This window comes from Nematolebias whitei, chromosome 17 (genome assembly GCF_014905685.2).
Source record: "Nematolebias whitei isolate Nwh7 chromosome 17, NemWhi1, whole genome shotgun sequence".
In the NCBI taxonomy this organism is placed as follows: Eukaryota; Metazoa; Chordata; class Actinopteri; order Cyprinodontiformes; family Rivulidae; genus Nematolebias; species Nematolebias whitei.
The window spans coordinates 3,868,826-3,880,444 of NC_056514.1; the positions used below are offsets into that span (position 1 = coordinate 3,868,826).

Genomic DNA, 11,619 nt, shown 5'->3' on the forward strand with positions numbered 1-11,619 from the left:
AAATCTCAAGAATCTGACATCCTCAACGAATGAAAAGGGTTTGTTATCCAGAGCAATACACTCCATCAGTTTCTGAATGATGCCTTTTGCCCTCAGGTGGTCACAGCTGTATTTCCTTGCTTTGTCCAAAGCTTGTAGAATGGACTGCTGGTGAGGTTTTGTTTCTTCATGGTTGACCACTCTCGCTTTCCTTTTTGACCACCATGAACTCATCATAATGGTCAGAATTGTGGTTCTTGAGATGGTTAATTAGGCTTAAAGTGTTGTAGGACTTTGTTTTCGCTCCTCCTTGCATCACTGACACTGAGCAGTCATTGCAAATAGCAGTTCTGCTATCAGTTTACAACACTTTAAGAAACTTCCACACCGCCAACATGAATTTTCCTCTCTGCCGTGAGATCAGGTAGGCACACGTGACGTCATCGTGTTGTGTTGGTGCTGCAGACATCCTTGTCACTGGCTTGTTATACAAAAACATCATCTTTTATATCGGTGAGTTATTTTGATGGAATGGCCGATGTCTGATATTTAACTTTAACACTAATATCGTCCGATACCATGCCGATAATATTGTGCATCCCAAATGCATACTGTATTTATCATACAAATTTAGTCTTGTCACTAATTTGGCAAAGCCCTTCTTCTAAACTTGCTTTGTGTAGGGCATTAACAGAGTATTTTGTTGGTCTTTTTTTGTAAATAATTACCTTTTTTTGCGGTTTTATTTATTTATTTATTGTTGTATCTTGAGATCTATGACGTCATCAAATACTCGAGTTCTACTCGGGTTTTATTATGTTAATGTCGAGTTTAAAAATTATATACTCGTTCAACCCCTAGCTCTATGTTTCCATGATGACTGCCAATATAAACTTGCTGTTTTTCTTTAATAAACAACTTTGCTATCTATTGTTGTGTCCCAGAAACATTCCTTCCTTACTTACTAATTTCCTTCCTTCTTCCTTTACTTCTTTCCTACCTTCCTTCTTTCCTACCTTCCTTCCTTCCTTCCTTCCTTCCTTCCTTCCTTACTTACAGTGCCTTGTGAAAGTATTCGGCCCCCTTGAACTTTTCAACCTTTTGCCACATTTCAGGCTTCAAACATAAAGATATATAAAAAATTTTTTTTTTTTTTTAAGAATCAACAACAAGTGGGACACAATCGTGAAGTGGATTGACATTTATTGGATGTGTCAAACTTTTTTAACAAATAAAAAACTGAAAAGTGGGGCGTGCAATATTATTTGGCCCCCTTGCGTTAATACTTTGTCGCGCCGCCCTTTGCTGCAGTTCCAGCTGCAAGTCTCTTGGGGTATATCTCAGGTAGGCCCACCAGATCTGACAGCAAGCTGGATCCAGGTGGATGGGTCAGTATCTGTGGCCAGATTCTTTGAAGTCACTGCAGGAGATCCTTCCTGCCCACAGCTCAGCATCTATAACAACTCTTGAACGAAACCAAGATGATGAGCTACAACAACACTTAATTTCCCTCTGGGATTATTAAGGTATTTTTGAATTGAATTTTAATTGAATTGAATTGTATGTCTCTATCAGTTTTGCACATGGACACACTGAAGTTCTGCCCATTCTTCCTGCAGAACAGCTGGAGCTCAGTGAGGTTGGATGGAGAGCGTTTGTAAACAGCAGTCTTCAGCTCTTTCCACAGATTCTGGATTGGATTCAGGTCTGGACTTTGACTTGGCCATTCCAACACCTGGATACGTTTATTTGTGAACCATTCCATTGTAGATGTGTCTTTATGTTTTGGATCATTGTCTTGTTGGAAGATAAATCTCCGTCCCAGTCTCAGGTCTCTTGCAGACTCAAACTGGTTTTCTTCCAGAATGGTCCTGTATTTGGCTCCATCCATCTTCCCATCAATTCTGACCATCTTCCCTGTCCCTGCTGACGAAAAGCAAGCCCAAACCATGATGCTGCCACCACCATGTTTGACAGTGGGGATGGTGTGTTCAGGGTGATGAGCTGTGTTGCTTTTACTCCAAACATATCGTTTTGCATTGTGTCCAAACAGTTTGATTTTGGTTTCATGTGACCAGAGCACCTTCTTCCACATGTTTGGTGTCTCCCAGGTGACAAACTTTAAACAACACTTTTTATGGATATCTTTGAGAAATGGCTTTCTTCTTGCCACTCTTCCATAAAGGCCAGATTTGTGCAGTGTACGACTGATTGTTGTCCTATGGACAGACTCTCCCACCTCAGCTGTAGATCTCTGCACTTCATCCAGAGTGATCATGGGCCTCTTGGCTGCATCTCTGATCAGACTTCTCCTTGTTCCAGATGAAAGTTTAGAGGGACGGCCGGGTCTTGGTAGATTTGCAGTGGTCTCATACTCCTTCCATTTCAATATGGTTGCTTGCACAGTGCTCCTTGGGATGTTTAAAGCTTGGAAAATCTTTTTGTATCCAAATCCGGCTTTAAACTTCTCCACAAAAGTATCTCGGACCTGCCTGGTGTGTTCCTTGGTCTGCATGATGCTCTCTGAGCTTTGAACAGAACCCTGAGACCATCACAGAGCAGGTGCATTTATACGGAGACTTGATTACACACAGGTGGATTCTATTTATCATCATCAGTCATTTGGGACAACATTGGATCATTCATAGATCCTCACTGAACTTCTGGACTGAGTTTGCTGCACTGAAAGTAAAGGGGCCCAATAATATTGCACGCCCCACTTTTCAGTTTTTTATTTGTTAAAAAAGTTTGACACATCCAATAAATTTCATTCCACTTCACGATTGTGTCCCACTTGTTGATTCTTCACAAAAAATTAAAATTTTATATCTTTATGTTTGAAGCCTGAAATGTGTCAAAAGGTTGAAAAGTTCAAGGGGGCCCAATACTTTCACAAGACACTGTACTTCTTTCCTTTCTTCTTTCCTTACTTATTTCCTTTCTTGCTTTCTTCCTTATTTCTTTCCTTTCTTCCTTCCTTGCTTCCTTCCTTACTTATTTCCTTCCTTAGTTCCTTCCTTCCTTACTTCATTACTTCTTACCTTACTTCCTTCCTTTCTTCCTTCATTCCTTTCTTCCTTCCTTTTTTCCTTTCTTCCTTCTTTGCTTCCTTCCTTACTTATTTCCTTCATTCCTTTCTTCCTTCTGTTCTTCCTTCCTTCTTTCCTTTCTTCCTACCTTGCTTCCTTCCTTCCTTCCTTCCTTACTTACTTCATTACTTCTTACCTTACTTTCTTCCTTTCTTCCTTCCTTGCTTCGTTCCTTATTTATTTCCTTCATTCCTTTCTTCCTTCCTTTCTTCATTCCTTGCTTCCTTCCTTACCTTCCTTCCTTATTTCCTTCATTCCTTTCTTCCTTCCTTCTTTCCTTTCTTCCTTCCCTACTTCTTTCCTTTCTTCTTTGCTTCCTTCCTTCCTTATTTCCTTCCTTGCTTCCTTCATTCCTTTCTTCCTTCCTTACTTATTTGCTTCCTTTCTTCCTTCCTTATTTCCTTCATTCCTTTTTTCCTTGCGTCCTCCTTTCCTTTCTTCCTTGCTTCATTCTTTACTTATTCCCTTCCTTCCTTCCTTCCTTCCTTCCTTCCTTCCTTCCTTCCTTCCTTCCTTCTTTCCTTCTTTACTTACAAACCGGATTCTAAAAAAGTTGGGACACTAAACAAATTGTGAATAAAACTGAATGCAATGATGTGGAGATGGCAAATGTCAATATTTTATTCGTAATATAACATAGATGACAGATCAAAAGTTTAATCTGAGTAAATGTAACATTTTAAAGGAAAAATATGTTGATTCAAAATTTCAGTGTCAACAAATCCCCAAAAAAAGTTGGGACAAGTAACAATAAGTGGCTGGAAAAAGGAAATTGAGCATATAACGAACAGCTGGAAGACCAATTGACACTAATTAGGTCAATTGACAACATGATTGGGTATAAAAAGCTTCTCAGAATGTCAGTGTCTCTCAGAAGCCAAGATGGTAAGAGGATCACCAATTCCACCATTGTTGCGCAGAAAGATAGTGCAGCAATACCAGAATGGTGTTACCCAGCGTAAAATAGCAAAGACTTTTAAGTTATCATCATCAACCGTGCATAACATCATCAAAAGATTCAGAGAATCTGGAACAATTGCTGTGCGTAAGGGTCAAGGCCGTAAAACTCTACTGGATGCTCGTGATCTCCGGGCCCTTAAACGTCACTGCACCTCAAACAGGAATGCCACTGTCAAGGAAATAACAGAATGGGCTCAGGAATACTTCCAGAAAGCATTGTCAGTGAACACAATCCACCGTGCCATCCGTCGTTGCCAGCTGAAACTCTACAGTGCAAAGAGAAAGCCATTTCTAAGCAAGCTCCACAAGCTCAGACGTTTGCACTGGGCCAGGGGTCATTTGAAATGGAGTGTGGCAAAATGGAAGTTTGTTCTGTGGTCAGATTAGTCACGATTTGAAGTTCTTTATGGAACACTGGGGCACCATGTCATCCGGACCAGAGAGGACAAGGATAGCCCAAGTTGTTATCAACGCTCCGTTCAGAAGCCTGCATCACTGATATATGGGGTTGCATGAGCACTTGTGGCATGGGCAGCTTGCATGTCTGGAAAGGCACCATTAATGCAGAGAACTATGTTCAGGTTCTAGAACAACATATGCTCCCATCTAGACGTCATCTCTTTCAGGGAAGACCCTGCATTTTTCAACACGATAATGCCAGACCACATTCTGCAGCAATCACAACATCATGGCTACGTAGGAGAAGGATCCGGGTACTGAAATGGCCAGCCTGCAGTCCAGATCTTTCACCTATAGAGAACATTTGGTGCATCATAAAGAGGAAGGTGCGACAAAGAAGGCCCAAGACGATTGAACAGTTAGAGGCCTGTATTAGACATGAATGGGAGAGCATTCCTATTTCTAAACTTGAGAAACTGGTCTCCTCTGTCCCCAAACGTCTGTTGAGTGTTGTAAGAAGAAGGGGGGATGCCACACAGTGGTAAAAATGGACTTGTCCCAACTTTTTTGGGATTTGTTGACGTCATGAAATTTGGAAACAACAGATTTTCCCCTTAAAATGAAACATTCTCTCAGTTTAAACTTTTGATCTGTGATTTATGTTCTATTCTGAATAAAATATTAGATGTTGGCACCTCCACATCATTACATTCAGTTTTTATTCACAAAGTGGTTAGTGTCCAAACTTTTTTGGAATCCGGTTTGTACATACTTCATAACTCCTTCCTTCCTTACCTCCTTCCTCACTTCTTCCCTCCCTCCCTCCCTCCCTCTTCTTTTTTGAGTCGTGGGGTTTGCTCAACTTTGGTTTGTGATGAAGTCTTTATTATGCAGCATCCTGTAAAGTGGGTTAACCAGCAGCTGCAAAAGCATTTAAATATGTTTAAACATATAAACAATAACGTTTCAAAAGACTTCAAAACAAGTGAAATTCTTCTTCTTTAAAGTATAATAAGTGAAGACTTTCACTTAGGTGCTTTATTTGTCTTGGTGAAGTGATAACCTGTAGTCATATACTGCACATAAAGGCAAAATTATTAAGCAACAACTTTTCACCAATTGGTTCCTTTCATCTGATGGTCTCAAGCACATCTCTCTTTTTACAGCCCCTCTTATTTCAGAGATGCAAACAAAGATGCTTTTTTTTTTTTTGATGAAAAAACACCAAATGTAAGCCACAATACTGCATTTTTGTCCACTTGGACACCTGCAACCTTACACATGTTTTTTTACCCCAAATGGTGCAGGGCTGTTTGAGGGAGAATGAAGCGTCACAACATTACTGCTCTTTATGGATGGATGTTAGTAATTTTCACACATTCTGAGGAAGCGGCTAACTTTATGTATGTTACGGTTGGAAAAAGGTTACAAAGCTTCCCATGATTAATCTAAACGTTTGACTGTTTCTGTGTTCCCAGGATGAAGGACACCAGCAAGAAGAACAACATCTTCTCCCAGTTCAGGAAGAATGACAGAGACAAGCAGAAGCTGATAGAGACTGTAGTCAAACAGCTGAGGAGCCTCGTGAATGGCATGTCCTCCTAACAACACACACAAACGTGATGTGGACCAGATATTATAAGTGGAACATGCATGCAGTCACATGCACAAATCGGACTGCCAAGAAAATTCACAGAAGTACATTTTAACATATATGAAGTGGTTACAACACACAAAACTACACACATTCAGATGGAAGGAACACACAAATATGAGTCACATACTTAAACACTTTACGTCAGTGGTTCTCAAACTGTGGGGCGTGGTGCATGACCACTATTTTCATTTTATTTCATTTTCATTTTCATTAGAAGAACTAATGTTGAGATGCTGTTGTGACAGACCATAGAAGAGCCTGGGCAGTGTAGAGCGTGGGTCCAGTCCTTGTGGTTCAGTCAACGTATGTCTCAAATACATGATGAGTAGAGAAGTAAGGCTGGATCCATACTCCACAAGAGTTCAGAAAATCTGCCAACAGATACTCAGAGAACTTGCAAAAAGTCATTTTTGGCTCCTGAACACCTGGAATGAGTCCTCGGGGCAGAACCAGAACCTGCTGGATGGACTTTATGTCATCTCTGGCCTTTTAAAATTATTTATATCCATGTTTGAGCCATCACAGGCTGATGAAGGTTCTGCTTTATTTTTTATTTGTTCTTTCTTTTGATCCACGATTAGTTGTAAAGGTAGACTTTATTTGAGAAATATTTATTTTAGATGTAAAAACAATACAGTAAAAATATTGTAGGCTGTTCAGTTTTTATAAATTTAAATAAAATATTGTCACATGGACGTCGCCATGTTGTTTACACTGCAATGCATTCTGGGTAAATGATGTATGCTAGGTCCTGTCGTGCTAGCTTTGTCCAGCCACAACAGCTTTGAGTAACGTTACTCCTTTTCAGTTTGAACCGGAGCGCGTTGAACTTGATGTCAATGTAGAGCTCACAAGGAGTAAAGAACATGAGGAGCACCAAACGGATGAAGAGGAAAGATTTGGCCAAAGAAGCTGTTGTTTGCATAAATGTGCTCCGTTGTTAGTGCGTAAAGTACGTCTTCTGACCACTGTACTGCTGCATCTTATGTGCTGACAACGGTTTGTGCTTCAGCATTTGTAGTTGAAGAAAACTGTAATAAAGATTGTTGTATTATTAATATACATACAACAATGCTATCTTAAAATTGTGAAATAATAACAATAATAAATTAAACATGAAGCTGAAGTTGGCTTCCGATTGCAGCTTCCGATTCGGAAAATGGCTAAAGGGGGATTCCACCTAATTTTTCACTACCATGAGAATCTTTAATCTGTTCTAGTTTAAAGACTAAAATACTTAACCTGGACTAGATTATTCTACACTAATAGCAGAATAATTAAAACCTTGTCTGTGATTTGTCAAACCTTTGTGAAATTTCAATAAAGGGCGATTCCAACACTTTTTTTGAATAATTTGAGCAGAATTAAAAGTCAAAATAGGCAAATGTGTGTTTGTGTGTGGGTTAGGGGTCTCCATAATGAAACAAGTCTCAGTTAAACACAAAAGCAAAACTTCAAATTTGTAAAATTGAACAGCTTTTTTTTATTCTAGAGATTTGAACATCTCTATTTCTGCTCTCAGTTGCATGAGAAGCTCCTCTCTCTCGCTGCAACAAGACATTTTGAATCATTTGAAATGTTTTCTTCTTTTTTTAATATATGATCATTTTGGTCACATAAACTAGAACAGATTAAAAATTAGCTGGAATTGCCCTTTAGCCATTTCAAAAATCAGAAGCAAACTTCAGCTTCATAAATGAAATGATGAATGAACACGTACCGCTGGTCAGACTGTGATCCAGTGAGTAGATGACGTGCTCTATGTCTAGTGTCAGGTCCGGTAGCACCTGGGTCTGGTCTTTGGTCTGGTGTCACATCCATGATTTTACATTCAGTACCAGCGGCAGTGGGAATAGCTAGAGCTTCCAGCGTTGCCTGTCTGATTCTTTTCCCGGCATCTTTTGCTCGCAAGCCGGCAGCAGGGGTTTAGACGCTTTGTGGTTAAAAATGTTCGGCCCGGCATTCAATTTTATCTTTTGTGGGTAATTACCACCTGTCAGCTCCTTCAAAGTCTTCTGGAGAGAAGTGCTGAGAGCACGAATGTGGTTCCTTCAGAAGTTTTATTCTTCCAACGGCTTTTTCCCATGGTGCTCTTCTTTGTTTTCGTGTGGGAAGTGGTGCACACAGGTGTACAGGTGCACACTCACCTCACTATTTCTGCCTTTTTCTGTTTTGAAATTACAGCCAACAGCGACGCAGTGAGGCATTATCTAAATTTACACCAGTTAAACGCAACTTACAAAAACAACTCGGGTAATGTTAGCCTTCCTGTGTTTACTCTGTAGATACCAGTACAGAATGGACCCAACTGTGTTATCAACCCAGCATGTTGCGCAGGTGAAACAATGGTGGCCTCCATGGCTGAAAAATATAACAAAAGATAGAACATTTTTGAAGTAATTATGAGTTTTTACACATCACAAACAGCAATTTTTAAGTTAATAGGAAAAACACAACTTATTTAGGCCAACATGTTCAACTAATCATGGATCCCTTTAAACTAAATAAAAACACTCCAAATATCAGTCCAGTGACAAAAATGTCACGACTATGAGAAAATCTAAAAGAATTGTGTTAATGTAGAGTTTTTCTTTTATATTTTTTAGTGAACTTTATTCCCTGGCTTTAGTTTGACGGTGTCGAGTGGGACATTAAAGTTTGAGAACGACTGTTTTACACAACACACACACACACACACACACACACACACACACACACACAAAGACTCGTGTCTCATTATACCTACATGATCATTTAATGAAAGTGACTTGTACACTCCAAACCAATTACTGGACTCTGCAGGAATGATGAGTACATTTTGATATTTTATTTATTTTTATTTGTTAAAACTGAATTTTATTTCAGTTTCTGGCTATAATGAGACAAACTGTTTTGTACATTATGCGAGAGTGGAAGGATTGTTGCTGTACAGCGCAAGAAGTGACAGACCCGTGTATTGGGACAGTGAGGTCAAAGGTCACATTTTACTGCACTGAAACAGGCATTAGCATCTTAATGATTCCCCACCTGATTTTAATATTTGCATTTCATTATTAAGAATAAAGCGCAGCATCATTAAGGACCAGTACGTGAGCATTAAACTAGTCTGATTACTGTTCAGTGAGTTTCTGTTTTTCCACAGCTTTGGAAAAACACAAAAAAACCCCATCAAAATTAGCAGCTCAATTATCAATTGTGTGGCATGACTTTATAATTATAGTTCTTAAAAATATGGAATTGCCACTCTGAGGATGGGCTTTCAGTTCTTTTGTATATAAAAAAAATCAAGAGTTGTGTTGAAACTCATTTCAAAATTCCGACCTTCTTGCATTAAGAAGCAATAAAAAAGACCAATATATAATTATTGTGGCCAGTCACAGTTGTTTTATATCAAGCAGAGGGAAAACATATGGAATCATGAGAAAAGCACAGCTCCTTTAGTAATCTGGTTTTTAGAGCAGCTCGAGTTCTGTGAGATGTGGACCTAACTAACGACAAACAGCGCCTGACTCCAACTGTCTCCTCCTGCTGTTGTGAGATCATGTCTTCCTTGAGAGAAAGGTTTCATGTTTGCTCTATTAAAAGATGCATTCATCATTTAGAAAAATGAAGTCATCCTCACCAAACGTCCTTTCAACTGACGGAGTAAGAAGTGTCCAAAATGAAATGTAGACTGGTGTATCTGTTGTAGGTGGAATCACTGCCATCGCCCCCAGGCCTGGACCTGACAGGACACTTTCATCCAGTCCCCAGCAGTCCATGATGGCTTTGCTTTAGCACCACTGTCGAGGTTTCCTCTGGCCTTTCTTCATGTAAAACTTGTTAAACCTGAACCTGGAGGCCATTTCTTACAGTTCAGTCACAGATGTTGACTCCAGTTTCCACCCAGTTGTTTTGTTGTACATTTTCTGTTTTCAAGGCAGTTTCCATCTTGAAGCTTGGATGCATCGACAAGTGTACTTCCCTTTTACAACCTCTCCATCTTGTTTGGACTCTGTCCAGATTTTAGACACAACCATCTGGCAACAACCAACATCTTCTGCAACATTTTGCGATGATTGATCCTCTTGAAGAGGTTTCATTATCCTCCCCTTTGTTTCAACATGTTGGAGCCATGATATGTGTGAATCTGCTTTGTGCTTCAGCTCTTCAAGTTGTGAGCTGCTTTTTAACTGAAGGCTCATGAGCAGATTTAATCTAATGATCGTTTCAGAACTGCAAATAATTGAGTGATTCTGTTTTCTTTTTCTATACTTGATCTAAAGAAAAATGCAGCTGTGACTAACTATAGATACATTTCTTCTTATTGTTCACTGCCTATAGTTGTTTTTTTTTTTCCATACAACATTCAAACAATTGACCAAACGTACTCCAAGAGAAGTGACTTCATAATTTTTGCCAGGGTTTGTATGCCAGTTCTTCAGTTCTTGTCTGAAGTGGCATTAAAATCTTAAATGTTTTTTAAAAAAATCAAAGTTTAAAATGTTTTGATTTTACCACGGGTCCTCGTTTAAACGTTTAAAACCATGAATTTCACATTTACAGTCACAGAAGAAATCAGTGTTGCTGTAAAATCAGTTTGTGAAGCAGCACCTACAATAAACTCACTGTCCCAGTGGTTCAGCGGTCAGAGCGACGAGTGTTTGAAAAGTGATCGGTGCTGAACTCACACGTGGTTGAGAAGTAAAATCATGAATGATGATGTCGTAAAGACTGATGTTCAATAAAAAAGTGATGTTTTAATGAATTCCATGATTGTTTGGATTACTTGTGTTTTTACTGCACATCATACATATGAATGACCCCATACAGACACTGAAACAGGTCTCGCTCTCTCTCTCGCTCTCTCTCACTCTCTCTCTCTCTCTCTCCAGCACTTTGAGTTATTGTTTTATACGCTATTTTAATTGCATTTTTATTATTCTTAATACACTGCAATGAGTTGCTTCTCATTTCTTAAACAACCGTGTTGAAAGACATCGTGTGGTCGTGGAAAATATGTCAGTCTGTTTGAGAAGGGTCAAATCGTTGGCATTAAGCTGAGAAAACATCTAAGGAGATTGAAGAAACTACTAAAATTGGGTTAAGAACTGTCCATTGCATTATTAAAAACTGGAAGGATAGTGGGGACCCATCGTCTTTGAGGAAGAAATGCAGCCAGAAAAAAAAGTGGCCTACTGTACAAGTCTGTGGGGGCAGTGCTATGATGTGGGGTCGCTGCAGTTGGTCAGGTTTATGTTCAGCAACATTACAGTGGGGAGAACAAGTATTTGATACACTGATTTTTCAGGTTTTCCCACTTGCAAAGCTTGTAGATGACTGTAATTTTTATCATAGGTACTCTTCAACTGTGAGTGATGGAATCTAAAACAAAAATCCAGAAAAATACAATGTATGATTTTTAAATAATTAATTTCCATTGTATTGTGTGAAATAAGTATTTGATCATCTATCAACCAGTAAGAATTTTGGCTCTCACAGACATGTTAGTTCTTCTTTAAGAAGCCCTCCTGTTCTCCACCCATTACCTGTATT

The 11,619-nt window shown here is 39.2% G+C and overlaps 1 protein-coding gene across 1 annotated transcript in view; it reads left to right on the top strand.

Moving 5' to 3' along the window:
• The window catches only part of exoc6 (exocyst complex component 6), a gene marked incomplete in the record, with an annotated part of 59,289 nt that extends 52,599 nt beyond the window's left edge, over nucleotides 1-6,690 (top strand). The window contains 1 exon segment of the mRNA XM_037691296.1: nucleotides 5,906-6,690. Coding sequence (XP_037547224.1) covers nucleotides 5,906-6,032 — 127 coding nt within the window.
• Between the last annotated feature and the right edge of the window lie 4,929 nt (nucleotides 6,691-11,619).